At 32.5% G+C, this 25,076-nt stretch overlaps 1 protein-coding gene across 1 annotated transcript; it reads right to left on the bottom strand.

Annotated features, from left to right (window-relative positions):
• Window positions 1-2,761: 2,761 nt before the first annotated feature.
• On the bottom strand, window positions 2,762-23,956 carry LOC107994964 (leucine-rich repeat-containing protein 24). Its single transcript, XM_062079998.1, has 4 exons — window positions 19,550-23,956; window positions 9,861-9,952; window positions 8,077-8,213; window positions 2,762-7,979 (listed from the first exon to the last, which is right to left on the bottom strand). The coding sequence occupies exon 1, from the start codon at window positions 22,649-22,651 to the stop codon at window positions 20,663-20,665; it is 1,989 nt and encodes a 662-aa protein (XP_061935982.1). The 5' UTR covers window positions 22,652-23,956; the 3' UTR covers window positions 2,762-7,979; window positions 8,077-8,213; window positions 9,861-9,952; window positions 19,550-20,662.
• Between the last annotated feature and the right edge of the window lie 1,120 nt (window positions 23,957-25,076).

The following is a 25,076-nucleotide window of genomic DNA, read 5'->3' as shown; positions in this document are numbered from 1 at the left end:
ATATTCTCTTTCTTCTATTTTAATACAATTCTTCTAGTCTTTATATTGAATAGCATGAATTTTCTAAAGGACCTAACTCTTGATTAGTAGACTAAAGTCTTTAAATAAAAGAGAAGTTGAGTTGAGTAAAAAGAAATTCAAATCAATTCTACTGTCTACATTCAACGTGTTGTAAGGAGACCTAGTTACAATATTGAACTGTTTTATATAGCAATAGATTTCACATCAAAAAGATTAATTTTAAAATTATGTTGATTAAGTTATTAAGTTATTAATTTTACTTTTCTTTATAACAACTAATAAATATCTAAAAAGAGATTAAAGAGATTAGCTTAATGACTTAGATTACTGACAAAATTTTTAATTTGAGGAAACATACAACACAATTTTAAACACATCTTTTACTTATTTTTACAAGAACTTAAGTATAGTAAAAAAAACTTTGAATCAAAATATATCTTAGAAATAATTTGTATATTTATATTTTTCACCTAAAATAGAATCACAATCATCCCTTTTCATTTCTACAATTTTATTTAGAAGATACGAATTTGCAAAATCATCTCAATCAATTTCATAATAGTTCCATAATCATAGATGTTCTAATCTAAATATCAAAAACAAGAACATTAATTTAAAAAAAATTGTGGATACTTAAAATCATAAAAATTTGAGGTAAAATGACGATGATAATAATTCTATAGTCTCAATATATACTCTAATACCAAGAAATGAAAACAACTCAACAAACAATTCTACAACCACGATATCCTAACCTTAATACCAAAAGCTGAAACATCAATTTCAAAAAATCACAAAACACTAGTACTCTAATCCTAATATCAAGAGTTGGAACATCAATTTCAAAAAATTTCACTCGCTCTTGAAATCGCAGAAACTTGATCTAAAACAAACGATGATGCAACAAAAACTCGACAACTCTATAAACGCGGTAATCAGTCGAAACATAACCTTATCCTTAATATCAATAATTGAAAGTCAATTTCACTTACTTTCGAAATTACAGAAACTTGATTTAAAATAAACGATGATATAACAACAACTCGACAACGCAGTAACAAACGCAGTAGTAGAACTAACCTCAATACCAATAGTTGGAATGTCAATTTCAAAAAATTATACCGGCTCGGTCTAATCATAAAAACATGAGTTAGCTAAACACAATGACAAAAGCAGCGATACAAGTTGCTTTGCTCGTTGGAATCAAAAATAATAAGGTCCCGAAGGATTAATTTTTTTTTTCATGGAGACAGACTACACACACGCGCGCAATGTTTCATAAAGAGAGAAGCTCCCTGTCGGAGAAGCGCGGCACACCGCGACGAAATTAAAACAGAAAGGTTGGCACAGCGTCAAGGGAGCACAGCCACGGGTAATTGAGCGAAACAAATTCGACGCAACGCCGCCGAGTTATCGCAACGGAAAAGAATGGATAGTCCATTCGTAGAAACAATCGCCTGTTACCAGATATGAATGAGATATCTTTGTCCACATGGCGGGGACATGTCAACATTTTACCTTCCGCTGCATTGGAATAAGACGAAGCATAAACCGAAACCGACCGACGATAAAAATATCATCTACTGTTGGGAAATAATTCTCGATGAATTCATTTATGTGTTTGCATTAATATCATTTCATTGCTTTGCATGGTTTTTATTAAGCTATATCTTTCATGTGTTAAATATCGATTATTTTATAATGTATCAAACACTTGTTGCAGTTAATGAAAAAATAAATTTGCACGTGTAATACATGTATAGTTTCTTTTAGAAAAAAGTAATAAATTAAATAATTTAAATTTTAATTAAGATTGGAAAAATATTTGGATATTAAGAAAATTAATAAATTTGATGTTTACGTTTATGAATATTGTATACAAATATTAGAATCAAATTGGATACAATGGTTTAATATGTTAAAAAGATTGATCCAATAATAATAATATTATAAGAATATGTATACGCAATAATCAATTCCACACTGAATATTAATGTATTTAACTTGATCAATTTTTTTACATAAAATTTTTTTCTTTATTATATGAGAATACATAAAATGTAAAAAATGAATAAAATTTGTTCGTTTAAAGCTAAAAGTTCGTGAACTATTTCTCAATTTTAATATATGTATATATATGTATATCCAATTCCAACTTAAACGAAAAAATTCTACTTATTATTTATTAAAATTTTAAAATACTTTTTATTACACTCATTCCAAAAAAAAGTATGAATTATGCAAATAATATCTCTTGGTATTTTGCATATGAAAAATTTAACATGAATCTATTAAAAAACTTAAAATTCTATTTCTATGAATTTTAAGATACCTGGCATAATGCATTGAAATTTTATTGCCCAGAATAGGTTTTCTTTTTTTCACGAAAGAAGCTCTATATTAAATACGGTTTTTGTCAATAACAGGATTAGATTTCGATTTCGAAACTAGTGCCACGTCCAAACGAGAAACCGTTTAATTTTACTGTTTTATTAATAAAGTTGCAATCGTCGAACATCTTGTATCTCGAATCCGGGGTACGATGTTTGCAACGGCAAAAATCGATAAATATGGTTTGTACTAAAAATATAGTCCTTAGTTTTTCCAACACGCGAAGCTGCACGAATAATTATTGAATAAAGAACGACACTATAAGCCAATGACCAACAGTAACAGCCATATATTTTCAAACTATTATACCTTGTATAACTTTAAGTCACAAACATACAACGTATAATGAGAACAAGAAGCTGGAATTTATATAATTCCTTAATAAATATCAAAGACGTAGAATTACACGGTTTAAGTATAATATATAATATAATATTATATGAAACATTAAATAATCTAATATATTTAAATTTAATTATATCAATCCCTCATATCCTTCTTAAAGCTATTTAGTCTTAAATTTTTTAAAAAATAGTACTAAATAATATTAATTATTTTATAAAGTTTAGTTTCATATTAAATTAATTTATATATTTGATATTATAAACTAATTAAAAACTTAACAAAAATTTGTTTTAAACAAAACTTTCAATTCATTGTTATCACTACAAAAAGATTAAAAGATTTTCCTTTTATAACGCAAACAAATATAAAAACATAATTACAATTGCACCATACCGCCGTTGATTACGCAGCACAGGAAGAAAATCGAGTTACCTTCATTTAAACTTGCGGCATCGTTTGATTACTGCAATCGAAAGCAACTATAGGGCATCAATTTTTAAACACGCTCCCTATATCTCTAAGTACTTTCCCAATCGTAGCAAGGAATCGTGGAAACGAGGATAGGAACACGCAGGAGGCAAGATTGGCTAGACGATGAAAAAAAAAAAAGAAGAATCAGCGAACGCAAGAGAAGAATAAAGAGGAAGAGAAAGAAGGAGTGGAATCGGAATAGTTGTCAGCTCGTCGGTGATAGCAGTCGGATGCATTATGAGGCCTCGATGTGAATTTTCAGGCCGCGGCTGAATTCGCATTTTCCAACTGAAAAATGATGCGTCGCATCCATGGATACACCCCCCCTAACTCCACCAACTCTATATCTGTTTGTTCTCTATCCATATATGTGTAACGGATATTTACGTTGGTCTCAAGTGTATGCGCGAACGTCTACTTGCATACACGGTCATATTTACCTGCATCTTCATCCGTACCATCTATCCGTGTGCGTGTATATGTAGCGTATGTTTAGTAGTGTCCGAATATAACCTCGAATTCGTTATATGACCACGAGCTATTCTCCACTATTCTTCAATATCATTTTAACACGACCTTAAAACTGTTCATGACTTAATAAATAAACCTCAATCGTTTTTTATATATCAACTCTAGTGTTTGTTTTAACTCTAGATTCCTCTAAATTCCCTAAAAATATCTCCACGAATATTAAAAGGCTGTATGTACGTTTCCGATATATGACGATTACGAGTGGCCACGATCGGTGCCGATCTGTTCCGATCAATTCCGAACACTGACCACATGTCCAAACGTTACGTCGGATATAGTCGAAAGATACGAGACCAGTATGTGTGCGTAAATATAAGTGATTTCGTTCAAACACGAACATACTCGAATCCATCGACGTCATACGAGACAGGAATTAGTGTCGATTGCGAGCCAACCCCGAGGGAAACAGACTGAATGCGAGACGATCGAAATGGAAAAAATAGCGGAGATGTGAGGGAAAGAATAGAAGAAAGAGAAGAGAGTGGTGTTGAGAGAACAAGCAGACAGAGAGGGGAAAGAGTAGGAAGTCTATTCGCGCCTACTTCATTAACGGAGGCAAGGGCATCGCGGTTGAAAGAGATTGGAAGGTCGGCTGCGAAAAAAAAAAATAGAAAAAAAAAAATGGAAGAAGGACAAGCCTTGAGGGGAGAGAAAAAGACGACCAAGTCGTGACGGTCAAGTCGTGTTTCAGCTTAGTCGACTCACGATTGGATCGAAGATATAACCGCGAAAACGTGAGCGCAGAAACCGACCGAGGATTTGGAAGGCTTTAAACGGGCCTTTGTTTTTTTTTCTCGTCGACATTTCTCTCGATGATGAAACGAACCGAGATTTACTTTCTTCTTTATACTCTAGAGCCAAATGAATAATAATAGTTGGAATATCGGGGGGAGATACACGCGCTTAGGGAATAATTTAATCGTCGCAAGTTAGAGAAATGTCTGGAGGATGTGTAGTTACCTTGTTACACTTATTGATGTCGCGAGACATCGAAGTGAATGTTACCGGGAGAGTAATTCGCAACGTAGTGTGACCTAACATGATAACATATACGCATGCTAATAGAAGTAGAGCATTTCTTATTTAAGAGATGACTTCAAACATGTTTCAATTTTCAGATTGTTCAAAACTTTTCGAGAGTTGAGATTGTCAAATTTATTTAATTGAATTTTTCAATTTAATTTAAAGTTAAATAAAGTTATATCGAAAAATTGAATTAAATAACGTTAAATTTTTTGTTTAACAACACAATTAGAATATAACTCATTTTTGCTCATTCTTTTCTAAAATGTTTAATGAAATACAGTATTAATTCAAAATTAATTTTATCTAGTTGGAACTATATATTAACTAGTTCAAATTAATTTTAGTCTAGACAAAATTATTTTTAAAGAGTCATTAACTAATCAAAACTAGTCGAAACTAGTTCTAACTATTCGAAACTAGTTTCAAGTTTTAATACATCTCAGTTTCTAAGAATTTAAATTCATTTTTGCCCCAGCCCCATTCATTCCTTAAATATTTAATTAAACCAGCCCTCCGTGGAACCTAAATTTTTCCCGATTTACGCTCGAGTATAACCCCATAAACGTTCTCCTAAGTTAACGTCATAGAAATTGGGACAGAGTTTCCAGACGTTCTCGCACGGTTACATCCGTCCATTAACCGAGAATTTTAAACGATTACCCCAATGGGACAGGCGAAATTAACAGTGAAGAGTCAAATATCCAGACTCGATCTGAGATTATCCTTCAAACTGTCCATACATGCACGCGTGTGTTAATTTATGATTTTTCCCGCGATGGGTAAATTACCGACATCATTTGCCGTCATAAATCTTCACCGGCTTAATGAAACTTTCGCTGCGCTTAATTATGAGTTGAAATTTTCTTTCAGCAAGAAACTTGTCCCTGATTTCCACGCCCTTCGCGAGATAAAATAAAAACGCTATTAAATTTTCTTCTGTCGCCAGATATTGCGCTCCACTTGGTTAAAACTGGAAACATTACACGGAAATGAATATGTTTTTTCTCCGACAGTCTTTCTCTGTTCGTTTCTTCTTCCATTCGTTCCCCTCTTTTCGGTTTCTTCCTCTTCGCGTTTTTTTTTTGTTTTTTATCTCTGACCAACCGATTCCAGCCGGTGAATTCAGTTTCTCTCGCAAACAACGGACAGCGCCAACAGTTTCGACGATTTCAATTTTTTACCATTTCGAAAGATTTTTTTCAAATCGTTTTCCCGCACTCGGTCGAATCTTTGACGTTGCATTAGCAGCCGTCTGTATGAGAATTTTCTTCTTCACTATGCGCACAATAGCTCTTTCTTCTGCGAATAGCGAGCTCCTTTAGACAATATGTTCACAGTTTGTTTTACACCACTTTCTTCCTTGCTTCGCATTTCTTTTTTCAGACCTCTTTCTTTCCTTCCTTCGAAACAGTTATTGTTCCCCTCTTTCTTCTTCTAAACGTATAACATTGAACAAGTTTCTTGCAGTTATTTAACTTAAAGCCTCTGTATTTGCGCGTTTTTCCATTTCTCAATTTACCCATTACTTTGCACTTTCTCTTTGAAATTGTACTTTCTTATCCTAGTCTTTTTTAACAGGAGACACGAACAAAGTGTTACAAGAGAAGTAACAGATATAGAAGAGTAATGCAAAAGTAAAAATATAATTAATAATAATTGTTATTCTTACCAGACTTTTAAGAAAATTATTTTTAAAAAATATTAAAAGCGAAATCTGTGCTTTATTTTGAGACGGTTAATTAACTCAAGTTCCTGTATTTGTACAGCTTTCCATTTTTCAATTTAGCCATTATCTCATACTTTCTTGAAATTACTTCTTTATTTCTGAGTAGCTTTCTGACAGAACCTCAAAAAAAAAAAAATATTTTAAAAAAAGCAGATATAGAGTAAGATATAGTTAATATATAGTTACATTAATAATAGTTAAGACATAATTATAGTGTAAGATATAGATCAAGTTATAGCTGAGTAAAAATATAATTATCAATCTTAAATGCATATTAATTATTAATAGTATCTCCATATCTGGTAACATATCTATATTTCAAAATAAGATTTGTAAGAAAAATGATTTTTTAAAATTACTTTTTTCCTATATTTATATATAATTATTACTATGTTATAAATTATATAAAAAAACTTGCTATAAATTTTCACACTATATGTCAGAATATATCTCTCTAAAATGAGTTAGAGATTTATTTGATACTATTATATTGATAAAAGAATATTTTTATACAAATAAAAAAAGAAAAAAATTCCAAACACTAGATTCAAACATGCATAGCTATAAATTTGATGTAAAATCAATAATATCAAACTTTCTCTCAATTGCAATCTGTAATGAAAAAGAATTTTTAATATGCAAAGCAATCAATGTGATACTTTCATTCCAATCTAATCAATTGAATGTGTTCTATCTAGAAAACAACCTATCAAAACCAATGGACATACACTGTTAAAAATTTCAAGTATTTAAAATATAATGTAAAACCTTTCCTCGTGTATCTGCCTTAACAATTTCATGTGTAAATTCTATAAAATCTACATTCATTAAACTAAGTTTGAACGATCAAAACTTGACTAATAAAGTTTAAGTAATTAATAATAGAAGGAGAACTTCACAAGTGGCAAATGACCAATAAAAAGTTCTTTAACGATACCAAATTAAACAGTCTATGTGTTAGAGAAATTGTAATGAAAGAAAAATATGTATTAAAGAATTGAGAGAGAAAAAAAAAAGAAGAAAAGGAACTGAGAAAATTAAAAAAAAAGAGGAAAAATAATAACGTAAAAAATTATCGCAATTTAACTTTGGACATTTCGAATCATTATAGTAACAAAACAAGCATTTTCGTGGAAAATACTTTCGTGTACGGTTAGAATTAGTGTCCTCGATTAATAATATAGAATCGATTCAACTTATCATTCTATCTACACACACGTAAATCTAAACGATCGGATGTGAAATATTTTGCTCGAAAACAATTGATGCGAATCCATAATTTTGGACTATGATTAAACTGTATATTTGAATAATATTATACTTCAGGTCACGTCCATCTTGGTAAATCTAACATTTCGAAGATAAAAAATTGAAAACTTCGCTCAGATATTATTAATTTCTTTTTTGTTCTTTCCTTTCTTTCTCTTGGTATTTTCTCTTTTTCTTTTTTTTTTTTCGTTTCGTTTTCCTAAAAAATAGAATCATAACCGAGTAAATAGAATGATACCAATCATTCGATATTGTCGTGATAATGCGATTGTCTATTATGAAATTTTGGAACTCACCCCTCCCTCCTCGCCGCACCACCTCTTTCACCAATTTCAACAGGGTTCCGATCAGATGTTTCTATCACGACGATGACTTCTCCGTGGAAAATTCACGTTGATGACCGAGAGATATTAATTTCAGCGAAAAACTGGCTCTAGAAAATTATATTATATTCATATATGATCTTATTGCTTTATTTTGATACTTATTTTTATCATTTGTATTTATGCTTTTAATTTTTAAATATTTTACAAGTTTATTGTAACAGTAAGTTTCATTTTTTATTCAAAATTTGATTGTTAAATCATAATCTGAATCAAGCATAACATTTTTCACATATCAAAATAATAATATACAGTGAAAATATTGTATATTGTTTCCTTTGTCGAGTTTAATCTAATATTTTTGCATCATACTCAAGTGTTCTTAATGTATGTATAGATTTTCCATTATATGATCAAAGAATATTGAAAGAAATATTTTTCCTTTTATATATATTTTTGATTTCATTGCTTTGAGAAACATAGTTGATATCGAAGAACAGTTAGATGTGACATAAAAATGTCCTCACATAGATATGAAAATGTAAAAATCTATCCATGGTTATCGTTGAGAAAAGTTAAATCTGATATGTTATATGATATAAATATTGATGTTTATTATAGAATGGAAAATTGTACAGTAAAATTCAAGCTATTTTGAATCGAAATTATTCGTATGAAAAATAGATTTGGATTGTATTTATATTTCAAACATTTTTTTGATTATTAAAAAAATGATGATTATCAACTATCAGATTTAAAATAATAATTATAATTTTTAAGTTATTTTAAGTTATTATTGTTTTCTAAAAAAAAAAAAAAAAAAAAAGATATTTATATTATTCGATAAAGAATTATAGTACTACATGAAATTTTGTTGAACTAGTATTACAGTAAAACAAACAGAATTTTTTCACTTACTTTAATAATAAAAATGTCAATGTGCATTTTTGTTTCGTTCAAGTTACATTTCTCTTTTCTTTTCGGTAGTTTGCTTCTTACTTTACATCATCTTTTTTTTAAAATACGTAATATATCAAACTTTATTCTTCTTCGTCGTTACAACGTTCTTAATTTGTAATATTATAACTTTACAGTTATCCACAATATTTATTTTACATCAACAAATATAGTAATAATATATAATATAAAAATATGTAATGTTTCAATACATATTTTGTTTCATCTTCCTTTGTTTCGAGAAAATAAAATTTATATTTAAAAAAAAAAAAATAAAAATAATCTTATATTTTATTCTTTGAGCAATATTACAATTTTCTAGCTTTATTCTTTGTGAATTTCTGTTCACTTATGTTGTGGACAAAATCACACGTAATATTAACTTAGAAGAAAGAAGTTGAAAAAGTTAAAGAAAACTCTGAACGTTTCCTTCCAGTAATATCAGCCTCGAAAATGAAAAAAAAAAAAAAAGAAAAAAAAATGAACTTACTAAGAAACAACAAAAATTTTTGAAACTCTGAGAGTTTCGTAGAAACGAGAACTAAAATAATTATGAAGCTTTACTAAAGAGTTTCTCTCAAATAGTGAACATTTAAATTTTAATCGTATTAAAGCGTGAATTTCCTATTTCAAAAAAATATACATATTAAATGAAAAGAAATTTATCTACAATCAATGGAAATTTTTAAACTTGTTTTGAATTTTATAGAAATAAAAATTATAAATTTTTATTCAAATAATATAATTTATAATTTATAATTTATAATAATTAATCGTTTAAGTAAAAAATTCAAACATACCTATTATATTTGAAAGGAACGAACGTTTAACTGCGAAGAATAGAGGCGCACGCAGTTCATATGTTAGTGATACAAGACATGTCGACAGATACCTGAAAATTAGATTTTTATTCAGCTATCTGCCCCGAGACTTTCAAGATTCATCGTAATTTCTCACTTACACACAATGTCACTGATCGATCTGACATCAAACGATTCTTCTCTCACTGATAAAATATCGCTTATAATAATGAAAAATGTTTCTTCATTATAAATCTACGTTTTAAAAACACATTACTTTTCTCCGCGCCACCTAGATACATATATATGAATTTATGCGGATCAACTTTGTGAAGATAGCAAAATGTACGGTTCGATTCTCTCGATTATCATTCTCGTAAAATATCGAAATCTCTCTGTCAAACATTCACGTTAGTTATTGAATTCTTTACTTTTTATTATTAAATTCTTTGTTATTGTAATTTAAAAAATTGATATTATAAATATTATTTCTTATTTATAATACACTTGTTCTTAAAATATTTTTTAATAAATTAATAAATTTTAAAATATTTTTTAAGTTTTTTTGAAAATTAAATTAATTTTATTAAAATTTATTAAAATTTTAACATATTCATTGTTGTTCCATATTTTTTTTGATTTTTTATTCAACTTCGCTTTAAATGAATAATAAATATATATTAAATTAAATTGTAAAATATTGTTTTTCTATTGTTGTTAAATGAAAATTTTTCTATGTATATCGATACTGTCACGATTATGAATATATTTGACAATAATAAATATGAATTACTTAAAACAAAAAAAATTTTTAAATATTATAATAAATATAAAACATAGAGATTCGTGATTTATTAAAATGTCTATAATAAAACAAATACTTTGTTCATATCTATATGTAAAATATAGTTGTATGAATAATGAAAATAAAAAGAGATTAATTATTTAATTAATTAATTATTTCACAATTGTTATTCATAATTATTATTCATGTTATGATTCAAATTCTAATTTAAAAAAATGTTTTTAATTTTTAATTTTAATGAATGCATATATATTAAATAATTTAGTTATTCACTGATATATTCAATTAATATAATAAGCATTTTCAATATTCAATTTGCACAACGAAAAAAATAAAAATAAACACTCATATAAAAATCTAGGTAAATAAAATATACACGAGAAGATCTTTTTGATCGAAAAGAATTTTATTTCGACAACTGTCGGTCATAGCACATGATTTACGTGTGAGTGTGTGAGAGGGTCTTCACCTTCTTCACGTCTCTTTCTTTCGCTCATGGTACGTAATCTCTCTTTTCTATTTATTCATATATACGTTCAAAAAATGTGTAATCATGGAAATATAGGTACGCCTAGGTTCTCTAAAGGTTCACCTGTATGCGCGTTCTTCTTGTTTCTCTCTCATAAAATAAAAGTAATATTTTTTTTGTTTGTTCTGTTTAGTATTTTCTGCTATCATGTTACCGCGCCGTAGACGGATTTCTCTTGCGACACTAAATTACACATTTGTACATCGTTAACATCCCTTAAAACTGGTTTTTCCACTCTTTATTTTTCTCTCTTCGCTCTCATTTTTTCTCTCACTCACACACTCTTCTTCTCACGGCTTTTCTTGTCTGAGTTCACTTGAAACATTTACAAACTAGGATATTCCGTGTCCCTGTTACGAGGTGCTCGCGCGCGAATATACACACATACACAAATACACGCACAACAAAACAGACACACATATGCTTTACACACTTTATTTGTTTTATAATACTTTTATTCCATTTTTATAAATTGGGCTTCCAAAATTATCAAGGGAATTATCCTTTGAACTGCTTTTTTTTAACCCACGAATGATATATTCGATATGCATGTCATGTCTGATATGCATCAATTTGAACTACTGGTAATTCCAAAAAAAAATCAAGGATGAATTAAATTTTAGAAATAAAATGCAAGACATCAGTCACGAAATTTCGCGAGGTGAGATTTTTCCTTTTCAATGTTCGAAAAATAAAATCTCTAATTTTTACAGATTTTAAAGATATATTATAACAAGAACATCATATGGCAGTATAATAGACAATTCTTTATAAATCACGCGTTCAAGATGTTCGTTGAAATTATTAGGCAGTACGTATTAGTAACGAGAAGCTTAACCTTACTTTTTCACAAGACAATCGATAAACGATAAGAATAAAGTGGATAGTTTTAATATGGAATTAAATAAAAACGTTACACAATTATTCACGCTTCTTATTGTCTTAGTAAAATAACTATATGAAAATTGTATATCACATTAAAAATCGATTTAGTCGACCAAAACATATGTAAATAATATTCATTTGCATACGATAATTCTTTTTCAGAAATCAATGCATTACAAACGGAATGAAATTACGATATTGCATTTTTATATTTTAAATCAATATTAATAATTTTCACTAACGATCATAAATTGAACACTTGAATAGTTACTAATATTTACAAATAAATTTCACGAATGAAAAATATGAAAAATTACATAGGAGAGTTATATAAATACTCTCGAGATGGCAGTACATATGCGTGTTTGATGACTTGCATGAAATCAAACAGAAAAACAAAGCTTGATAGAATTAATTTAACTCGCTTATCAAAAGTATTTAACAAATAGCTTCGAAACGTATTAAGAATACTCCTAGAATCGTTAAGTGTGCGTGACAGTATTATCATACGTTACGGTCATACGTTACTTTCATAGCGGCAATGTTACCGATGTATTCTTTATCGTTTTCCTCTCTATATATCCATCTATATATATCCACACAATTCATTTTATATAATACATTCATATGCAAAATTTATGGAACACCAAAAAATAACTTTATTTTTTTCTTGTTTCGTTCAATATGCAATAAAAATCACATATACTAACATTCACGCATATACACACACGAAATCCATATTATAATAATTTCTCATTTTTCAATGTATTAGAAATATTCGAACAGAATAATACTAGAAATTATATGTCTATGTATATATTGTTAACAATTGTTATATAAAAAGTAGCTAACGCGTTTTCGAGCTGATATGATAAAAATTTTTTTAATAAAAAATATAATTTCTTTTAAATAATTTAAATATATAGGTACTATTAATTTCAAATACATATGTATGTATAAATCATATAATTATGTAGAAAATTTTGTTATCAAATAACATAACTTATGAATAAACGTCATAATATGAAAGATTATACGATCAAAATGAAAAAATTTCTTTTTAAGAAAATATTAGCAACGAAAATCAAGCTATCGATAAAATTATTTATTCCTCCATATAATAAAAATCTAGACGTCAAATTTTTTTAATAAAAGAAAGAAGCAAAAAGTAGAAAGAAACTCTGCAAATTCTTGAACTTTAGATGGACTATTTATTTTTCGATAGCTCGAAAACATTAAATTGTGTGAATGTTCTTCGATTTTAATTTCGATTCTCTCCTTATGTCACGTGGTATGGTCTGGAGAAATATAACCTATACTGTTATACTATACTTCATAATGGAATAAATCTAAAGATGCTTAATTATAATTTTAGATGCTTTTTATAATTTTAATGATTATTATTGTTTAATTCTTGAAAATATTTTCAGGAAAAATATCATTTGTATTATATATGTTTTTTATATTGTATTATTTTTTTAATTGCAGTGTGTTAATAGCATGACATAAACAATATTTTTGCGTGATTTTTAATATTGCAATGTTTATTCGTGAGAACGGATTACGGACATATTAACAATATATCATATACGAGCAATCTAACGATATGAACTTGCAATATCAGCCGAGACACGAAACGCTTGCTAATTAAATTTATTGAATTTACGCCTGAATTAAATCTTGCTCGAAGGAAGAGATGAATAAAATTCAAAAAAAAGACAGCAAGATAAGTCGGTATTGCAAATTATTTGATATATGAAAATTTGCTTAATTATTTTGTCTAATTATTTTGTATTGCTATTTCAATGCCAGTTTGGTCTCTATTTTGAAATTTATTTATGTACATATAATATCTTGTAAAAATCTGCCTTTATGAATATATGTATGCAACAGTTTTCTCTATTCACTAAGGATTTAGATATCAAAATAATTATATATAATATATATTAAGTAATATGATTGTTATGTAATATGAAGTATTAAATGAAAACTCATTGAATATTTGTTCTGAAGATATAGATATAAGATAATAAAATATAAATAATTTGAAATAATTTGTTTAAATAAAGTATAAAATATTTTTTATAAAAAAGTAAATAGGGATAGTAATCGATTCTAAGAAATACACGATAAAATATTTTTCAATGGTTTATTGTAATATGAAATCAGTATTTACCTTTTAATTTAAATATTGTCTGAATAATTTTATCATTAATAATTTTGTAAAATTCATATTCATTAAAAAATATACGCATTATTTATTTTACTTATTTAATGTAATTATAAATTCCTCGTTAATTACATATTTGTATATAAAATATTTAGGCTATTAATATCCAAATATAATTAATTTCCAAATATATTATTCATGAAAAACTACATATAACTATTATATTAATATTTAATACAATGGAAAAAGTATTATTTAAATGCTTAAATGCATTTTCTCGGCGTCATGTGCATGTAAAAAAGGGGAAAACGAAATTGAAATAAGAGACAACGAAATCGAGTTTCTACGAAATTGAACAGTAACAATTTGTTCAAACTTTTTGGGTCAATATCAATATAAAACAATTTGATATGCTTTTCTACAAATTTATATACATCGTAATATTATTGCATTTAAAAATATAGATCAAAAGACGAATTGTTTCGTGTTGAGAAAATAAAAACAAGTATTGTACCGAAGTAAACGAAATTATGCGATTTGCAATCAATTTTCAATGCGCTTGAATTAATACAATAAAAGGTTAATGTACTCTTTGTGTGGTCGTTGCAAATTTATAAGAAAGAACTAGGAACTTGCCCACGTGAAATTACATTAACGGATTGGATTATGGTTAAATATTTGCTCGATAAACGAAGAAGACATTTAAACGCAAATCAAGTAGTCGATATCAAAATTGAGTCAGTCATGACGCATCTTTCTTAGGACGAACTACTTTAAAATAGAATGTAACGTGAATACGAATTATAATAACTGTTTTATTTTAATGAAATAAAAATTGATAATAAATAATTGATTATATATTGCAATAATAAAAAAAGATTTTTTATAAATATATATAAACATTTGTGCTTATAATTTATAAGTATATTAGTGAAATTAATAATGAAATTTTTTTTTTTAAAAATAAATTTTTAAAAATAATATTTGCATTAAAATGTTATTTATTAATGCTAAAGATTTTCTGTAATTGAAAATAATTTTATTTTCAACTTATATTATATTATATTTAAATAAAAGTATATTTAAATACATTTATCATAAAAAGGTGTCATTGAAAGCTGCGATGATAACTCTTGGAAGTGGAAAGAAATATGGTTTTCTCATATATAATATTAAGATTTACTTTTTATTATGTCCCAAGAAAGATATTGTTTCAATTTCTCTTAAACAAGGCGTGAATATTATTATGATATTAAAGAATAAACTACTTTGCTCAATGAACTACTTATGTTGCGAATAAAAAGAAATTCAATTTAATGATATTATAATTATCTGATATTTTAACTTTTAATACCATGTTTTAAATATGAATCACATTGTAATTTCATTTAATTGATAAATATTTTAATTTTTCCCAATATTCCAAGATTAAATAAATTGTATATGTGTGATGAATATCAAGAAATAAAATATTCTGTAACTTCAATTTTTTAGTTAATAATAATACATTCGCTAATTTATATTTTAAATTAATTTAAAATATAATAAAAAAAATGATATATCAGATAATTTTAAGGTCAGGATAAAATATTTATATCAATGAACAAACAGCAAAAGAAAGAAATGCGTGATACACGCGGAACATGGCTAATCTAAAAACCTCTTTACAAAAATTTCTCATAAAAAAATTGTTCCTTTCCCTTAAAAAATCATAAAAGAATCGAAATTGGTCTAAACAAAAATTCCACAACTTTAATTATTTAATAATTATACTCCACGATTATAATTAATATACTCAAATCGAATAAAAAATATAAAAACGATATAATAAATGTCTTTAGATGTCAATTTTAAAAAATCAATGTGTCAAATTTGTAAAAAATATATTTCATATCTTTTACTATTTGATATCTCTTTTAAATATTAATTTCGAGATATAATATTGAATAATATTATATAGATTATGTAGATGGCAGTGCTGTTTTTATACATATATGTGCAACTAGGAACATAATATTGAATGATATTTTACCGATACATTGATCTTTAAAATGTGCGAACACAGATATTCCTGTCGATTATAAAATTAAAACAACGTATTTCAAAACAACACCGTCTTATGAAGAGGCAATATCTCCCTTAATCCCCTCAGGGAATATAAAGCTTCGAGTAATTGTTCACGATATCTTTCCGCTACGACTCATTGTTAGACATGCCAGCTTGTAAGCTTTTGTGGTGCTCAAATGATATGGATCGCAATATCGTAGGCAGTAACATCAAGAGAGTTATATTGTAAATGTTCATTAACCTTCCACTGTGACCGCACGCTATTGTGTTTGAGATTTTTAGTATCTAAAAAAAAAAAAAAAAAAAAATGAAAAAAAATATATACATGCAGAAAAAGAAAGAAAATTTTGATTTGTATTTTTCCGAGAAAGTCTGTTTTATATGCAATCCTATTGTTTTTAATTTTTCTTTATATTTTTTCATTCGTAACTAGTGCAGATTATAGTCAAAGCATAATTCCATGCAAAAAAGAAAAAAAAATTCCTATTGATACCGTTGGTATAATATATATGAAAAAGAATGACGACAAATGGTTTTTTATTCGTCATGTGGGTCGAAATATGTACCACACATATTTACACCGGATGTAGTATGACGAAAAGTCGAGCGCGCTTCGACTTTTCAAAATTCATGACGTCATTATCATTAAGGCATTAATGAACCGTGTCATTTTCATTTCGCGTGAGATTTATGTTTTAAAATATGCATCATAACTCGATCTTTTTTTTATTAATCAATCTATTTTATGTCAAATCTGATTTAATTATTTATTATATTTATCGTTGTTGGGTTACGTTTTATTACTTTATAAATAATTACCTTCGATATTCGATCGCGTTAATAATAGATTGTTAGAATAGGAAAAACATTAAAATTAATAAAATTATAAAATACTAATAATATAATAGCTATATTGATATACAATTAAGAATAAAACGTATGTGTTACTATATGATTTCATTAATACGGTACGATATATCGTAATACGTATTTGGATGATATACGAATATTTTCTAGCAAATTATTAAACCGTATGATAGGATTAAAAAGCTTGTGAGAGTGAATAATTTGATTGTTCATTATAATTCATTATTTTATGAACAAACTTTTTCATTTATAATTGTAATAATAAATTTTAATTTTAATTATCATATTAATATATCGAGAAAAATATTTAATTACTTATTTAATAAAATATAAAAGCAAAGATTATTTTGATTTATATCCAGATTTATATCCAGAAATTGAAAAATCGCGTTTTACATTAGTGAAAAAAAATGAAAAAAAGAAAACAATCTTCAATAAATATCATTCTTTCATACTTCATATTTTCGATGCATAGATAAATAAGTCTTTAAATGTCGCAAGAACGTGATTCCATCGCAAAAATTTTCTAAACGATAAAATAATTAACATTTCTATATGCCATAGCTAAATAGCATTATATAATATCGTATAAATCATTATTTATTTATAATAAATCAAACAAAGGATAAATCAATATTTAACATCTCAAACGATATTATAGAACACGAATAGGAAATAATTAAGGAACAATATTTTTGCAGCATATCTCAGAAAAACCGAATATAAAATTTCTGTATTAAACATAGCTTCTAATTCACTTGATATATGCGTAAATTATTCTAGACATTATTTTTCAAGAAAAAAGATAACTAATTGTGTTGTGATAGTAACTTTCGTGTTATGGAAAACTATGCAACATAAATTCTCTAGTTTTAAATTTCATTCGAGATAAATATTCTACGCGTATTATTTTCGTTACGAATTGTAGCGAATAAAGTTAAATTCGATTGGAATAAAAAAAAATCATCCTAATGAATTTCATTGAACGCGTTCTCGTGCCTCGGTTGTCACGTGTTTTCACCGCGATTACCGTGATTTGGCCGAGATACCGGTCGGGAAACAACCAATAAACCCGTGGGCTCGTTCGTCGACGAATAAAATGACCACTAGAAACGTGTTCTGTCGTGTTCTCCAGCCTGTACCACGTATTATCGATCCACGTAAAATATGTGATTCGATAGAACCGGTGTATTTGACATGGTATTTTTTTCCTCGATTTTTTTTTTTACTTTGTTTTTTTTTACCTCATCACGGATATGTTGAACGATTCCAGAATCATTGAACAGAGAAAAGCAGCCGATCTGAACGATATGCGATAAACCAATCGGTAGCAATTACAAGCACTGTATCGCAATACACTATCTCACCCTCGATCTCTCCGTCGCACGCGAGCACACGTATACACTGTTACACTCATACACTCATATATTCACATGTACACATGATCATATTATCACATATGTTCATACGTATATTCAGGCACAAGGCTCTCAAGCATGTATGAACTACTTGGGCCAATTCATACACACGCGACACACAGGACATAACACAGACACAGGTTGATAACTGACCGATATTCGCAATTGGCGTTTTGGCTTACCGCTTACCGCCAAAGTGCCTAGATCAACACACACAGACTCACTTACGTAAGACACTAACGCGAGGCATGAGCCGGTCAACCAATCGCAAGCTCCTCGTTTCAGTGTTTGAGCAATAGTTTATATTCGCTTGCAATTGGCTTACGGGCTTCCTATGCTTACTATACAGTCTTATGTAATTGATTCTATTGGCTCCGAGTAATACAAAAAAAAACAGACAGAGATCGAACGACGACGGATACATTCTGGTAATTGTGATTTTTTTCTTACTATTTTTTTCTTCTTTTTTTTTTTTGTTTAAATCTTAATTAATCTTTGATTGATTAAATTGTCCAACAAACAATATATTCGATATGTGATAGACGATATGTAATGTTGAAGCATCAACAATTTCGATATATCGATGTATGCACGATATTACCATCGACATATTAATGTTTTTAAGAACTCGATAAATCGATATCGAAAGAGACAATGTCGTTACACGAATATATTTTAAACGGTTTCTAACACGCGACAAAATAAATTAATTTATCGTCAAGAGAATTGCAACGACCGATCCAGAGGTGTACCCGACGTCATATTTCACGCTCTATCGTTTCCGTGAATTTTCGTCCTCGAACACGAACATCAATAACTATCCGATCTGACAATATCGACTCTCTCGTATGTCGCGTTTCCGTTCGTTATTCCGAATCAAATCGATCGATTCGATACTCAATCTTATTTCAAACGACAAAACGTAATATGTTCTTAATTCGTACGTACCGTTAATATTAAATTAAAAATGATCTGATCGTCGAATCGTTAGGTGCGCGACGAAGACTCGAATTAATTTTCTGGACATCGTCACTGTGATGATACATGATACGTAACAGCACGTCAGCCGTATTCTCGATTTCGTATTGTCATCGTGCTCGCACCATATCCAAATCACCTAACCTCTAATTACATCTTCGAAATTGACTAGAAAATCCACGTGCGTAGTATATACACGGTAGCCAAACACACACGGTAATAGAAATTCTCTCACGTCAGTCTATCTACACATTCTTCGGAACATGCACTGCAGTCTTCTCGTATTCATTACTTTAAGAAACGGTAAGTTTATACCGTACTCTTATTCTTATTCTTCTTTATTTCATTTTTCATAATTTCTTTTTTCTTTGCTTTCTCATCGCGTATCTTAAATCGTTCTAATAGAAATTATATTACCCGTCAACATTGTGCTGCAAGACTATCGAAACGATATTTTTTACCAGATCGAACCGATCGTTCCGTGTATTATTATCCTTCGTACTACACGTCGAACACACAAAACGCGAAACGTTTGGAAACGAAGTCCTCGGATCGTCGAGAGCGGCGTTATTTCTCGAGAGAACTGGCAGATGGTGATTTTATCGATCGAATCCTCGACAGATTCTTCGTTTTATGTGTTCCGTGCATTAGTCACGACGACACCTTTAACTATTTTATCGACCACTATACGTAAATCTCACGACAAGTGGACGTACGTTTCCACTGGGTCGACGGAACGACTTCCCATTTTCGTACCTCCCCACCCTTTCTATACACATATGTATATCCACGGAATACATCTGAAACCGTTTCATCGATCACTCTCTCGTTCTATATATACGTATGTACGAGTGGTATGTGTATATATATCATATGTATACGCAATTCACGTGACAGGTCGACGTCCGTGTCCATCGCGACGGAGTTCAATAATTAAATAAATCATGAATTTTTTTGTTTCATTTCACTACCGCTCGTCCGGCACTGGACAGGACGTCTCTCTCAGCAGTCAGTGTCGTCCTGGTGGCGTCTACGAAGCTCCAGGTAACGGTGCCGGGCGTCACAGTAATGAAGCAGCGGTACCTAGACATCAGTTCCAGTCCCTTCTTGATAACCCTCGTCGGGGGAGCTACGCGTTGATCCGAGGACACGTTTTAACGCTGACACAGGCGGTAAAACCGGAACCCCTTTCTGCCATACTCTTATTTGCTTCGCGCCAGGCGGGAATTGCTCGACCATAGGCGCGACTACAGCCAGGGCTTCCTTCGAAGGGTACGTGCTCACCGGAACCGTTGTTCTGCACGTATCCCTCGCCTCCCACATACAACTCGAGTAAAGGATCTTTGCATCGTCCACCACTTCCATACGACTATAGTCCGCCCCACCGTACGGAGTGATATCTTCTGCCGAGCCACGTCGCGTGTCCCTGATAAGATCGGGATTGTCGATCGGCATTAGCGACGTGGTAGATGAGAAACAAGCACCCGGCGCAACCATCACAGATGGCTGTTGGCTCTGATCATCGAAACGGCCAATCGAACCATACTCGTTCTCCGTTTGCAACACCGCTGCCTGAGGTCTTTGAACGTAGCTAAGGGTTAAGGACACCGGCGGTGGCTTCGATTCCACCCCGAACGACGTCGTCTCGATCTCCTCGTGTTTTCTACGAGTGGTGGACGTCGCTGACGAAGGGTTCTCGTTATTTCCACCCGTACTATCGCCCGATACACCTTCTGCGGGTACAGCTGATTTCACGTCCTTCAGTGGCATTCTTCGAAAACGAACGAACAACACGAGAATGACGAGGAGGATGAAGAGAATTAACACTACCAAGGCGGCGGATATACCGGCTATGTGACCGGAGCCGAGGGTAGACATACCGGCAGTTCTCAAAGATACGTGAAGAGTGAAATTCGCCTCGACGGTGCCGGCACGATTCTCCGCTACACAATAGAATTCGCTGGAATCCGCTTCCTGGGCGTTTGTCAAAACCAAAGTGCTTCTTTTCCGGAACTGGCCGTCTTCAAAGATCAAGATCTTCTGGTAACTGCTGAACGCTGAATGGTTGGTCAACAATCGTCCATTCCAATACCACTTCACTTTTGCAGGTGGTATCGCGCTAACTCTACACACAATACTGGCATTTTCGCCTATCGTCGCCTCGGCGTAGCGGCTGGCTATCAAGAGGATTGGCCGACAAGCGAAATCGTCGATACCCAAATCGGTAAAAGTTCTATTCATTAACTGTTTCGGCCCACGACAAAGTGGTGCTTGGAGGGTAGGTAAATTGTGCTTGACCAGCCACATTTTCATTTCGCGTAAATGACAATCACAAATCCACGGATTGTCATGTAGTTCTATACTGGTGAGTTTATTCAATGGCTCGAAGGTGCCCGGATGAAGGGTCGATAACTGATTGTTGTTTAACTTTAAACTTTCCAGCAACTCCAAGCCACGAAATCCTTTCGCCTCGATTTCAACCAGTTGCGTGTGAGACAAATCTAACTTGACCAAATTCGGTGTACTCTTGAACGCGTGCGAGTGAACCCTCTTCAGGGGATTATAGGAGAGTACAAGGTCCCTGAGGAACGGCGTGTCCAAGAAACTGGCAGTAGGGACTACGGTTAAGAGATTGTGGCTTAAATCGAGTTCAACCAGATTCGTAAGGCCCGCCAGTGCCTCGCTATCGATTCGGTCGATACGGCACTCGCGTAGGTAGAGACGCTGTAGATTCGTCAAACGTACACGTACGAAGATGTTGCTCGGTAGAGTCCGAATGTCGTTGCCGCTCGTGTCCAGCACTTGCGTCTCCGGATCGACCCACTCCGGTATGCTAGTCAGGGCACGATTTACACACTCGACCGTGCGCTTCCCGCTCTTCCACTTGCAAGAACACTCGACGGCGCACTTGTCGCTGGTCACAATGCCCAGCAACGTTGTCACGTAAAGAAAGAATATCAAGATTTTCATGACGAACGCGTTTATTATTATTGTCGAATGCTGGTCCTTGTCACGACACGCGCTATCCTCCCCGATTATCTTCTTCGAGGACGCTGGCCTCGCCAGACGCATCAGTAAGCGAGATACATTTTCGCTCGTCCGAGAATATTCTTCGTGGACGAGCTTACGTCCATTTTTTTGTCCGCTTTTCGTTTCGAGTATATCTCGTGGTGACAACACAGGTTTATCCCCCCCCCGATTATCCCTTTTCCGTTTTCTCTCAGCGATACGTTCGATTCCTACCGTCGAATAACAATGATCATCACTTCAGCCCTTATGCCAAAGTTTATAGGAACCCTTCTCTCCGTGTGGCTGTTGCAGTACAGCACGGCTAATTATGCAAACGAGAGGGTCGGGATTAAACGGTCTCGGCTCGTCCATTCGTGAATCCTCTTGATTCGTCGGGACGACGATCGTTTTGGCGACAATAATCTCTTTCTCTCTGATCCGCGAAAAATCCACGATGGTCGATATTAATTGCCGAATTATTTTCAGCAATTGACCAAAACCGTCTCCTTTCCTGGCTGCTCTTCCCGTATTTGTCGGTACTTGTCACACGCGCGCGCGCACATTGAGATACATATGAGCACGTACGAGTAAGCATACACCACGAGCGTCCGTCGTTCTTACGTAAACGCGTCGATCAACGTGCACTTCCCGTGAGGCTGACGAGAACTACCTCTACGATTCACCACCGCGATCAAAACCAATAATGGTAATAACACTCTCGACGATACGGTACTTCGCACCACCACCTTCCATGTATCGCGTATCACGCGAACCACCGGAATATCCTCGCGAAACAGACAGGAGAGCTCTCTCTCTCGCTCTCGTACTCGCACTACTTTGTATCCGAGGCGTTGTCCGTGCCAGGCGATCTTCCCTCGCTCGTATCCCCCGATATCTGTTTTCGCAGTCGCTTCTCTCTTTCTTTTTCCTTCTTTCTTCCTTCCTTTTTTCTTTTTCCTTTTTTTCCCCCTTTTTCCCTACTTTTTTTCACTCCCGATATTCATCGAAACGCGCAAAACACTCGAACCGATACCACGGACGCTCGTCGTGAAATGAGAGACTATGAAAAGCCCGGCACCGAACCGAAGAGATAGCCTCTGCTCGCTTTCTCTCTGTCCTTCTTTCGGCACGTCGTTGCACACTGCCAGGAGGGAAAACGCCGACGCGAAGTAGGGCGCACCCTTCTTCCACTCTGGCTAGACTATATACACAAGGTGTACACACTACCACCGTGATTCCGAGCACCCCTTACGGCGCCTTTCCTCTCCTCCAGTCTCATCCACCAGCATCCTTCACCCCCTCGCCTGAATCCGCTCCGCTTCGACCCCCCTCCACCCAGTCCCTCCATCCCTTCTATCCAGTCACCGCTGGAACCCCCCCTGCCACTCCCTTACAGACACAACTCTTGTGCGCGCTCTCCCAACCGGCTAGAACCGACTATAGTGCGTAGTAGGGATCGTTTCTATTCCCCCACCATCGAGACCCCCACCTTGGCGCCTTCCACCTCCTCTAAATAGGGTACACAGGGTGTATGAGCGCGCGCACAACCTACTAGCCACTAGCTACTCCTGACTGCCGCGCCGCGCCGTGGCTCCTCTTTCCCCAATCTATTCCACGTTTTCCTACCGAGTCTCCTGACCTCACCTCCCACTCAACTCGTACCTCTCTCTTTCTTCTTCCTTTCTCTCTTTTTCCCCCTCGCACTACCTTCAACCCACCGACCATCCTTTTCGACGTATCGAATGCTACGTCACAGTGGCGAGATATACGGCTATTTCACAAAGTGGTTAAATGCACTGCCAGATTACGGCTGGTTTGCCAGGAGGGAGAAGAGTAGAGAATGATGCAGAGGGAGCGGCAGAGAAAGAGAAAAGACCGGCAACAGTGGTTACGGTATCGTCTATCGGCTACCATCAACCGCCACAGACGTTGTCTCTCTCCTCGGTGTCGTTTTCCAGCTACGATCATACGTAGCCCTAGAAAAATCATTCCTCTTTATCTCCTTCCATCCTTTTTTTTCTTTCTTTTTCTCCTTCCGTCCACGTGATTCTTAGCGTTTACATTCTCGAGAAATTTGTATACTCTCCTATCCTCGTCTCGGTACTATCGTCGTATCTTCACCATGGGATCTATAGGATCTCTTTCCTTTTCTGTCATCTCTCGTGCAAATTATACGGAAAATGAAAGTATTCCTTCCGTGGAGAAAACGTTAGGTCCGCTCGAAGAAGTCGGAGAGATTGAGGACAGGGGGAGGATGCTAAATCTGCCTACAACGAGAAGTAAAAGTGACATTACGATGGAGAATGACGAAGGACGCTGCCACCCATTACGTACCGTATATACATACATGCACGTATATACATACGTATACGTCGACGAATTTTCCCTAAAGGACCTTTTAAGGTTAATTGATCGTCCGAGGCGACAAGTGCACGTGTCTTCGCGTTCATACGTTCTCGCGTAATGCACTCTTAATGGACGCGAAACT

This window comes from Apis cerana, linkage group LG1 (genome assembly GCF_029169275.1).
Source record: "Apis cerana isolate GH-2021 linkage group LG1, AcerK_1.0, whole genome shotgun sequence".
In the NCBI taxonomy this organism is placed as follows: Eukaryota; Metazoa; Arthropoda; class Insecta; order Hymenoptera; family Apidae; genus Apis; species Apis cerana.
The sequence above is the reverse complement of the archived record's forward strand: the minus strand, read 5'-3'. Positions and strand labels throughout refer to the sequence as shown.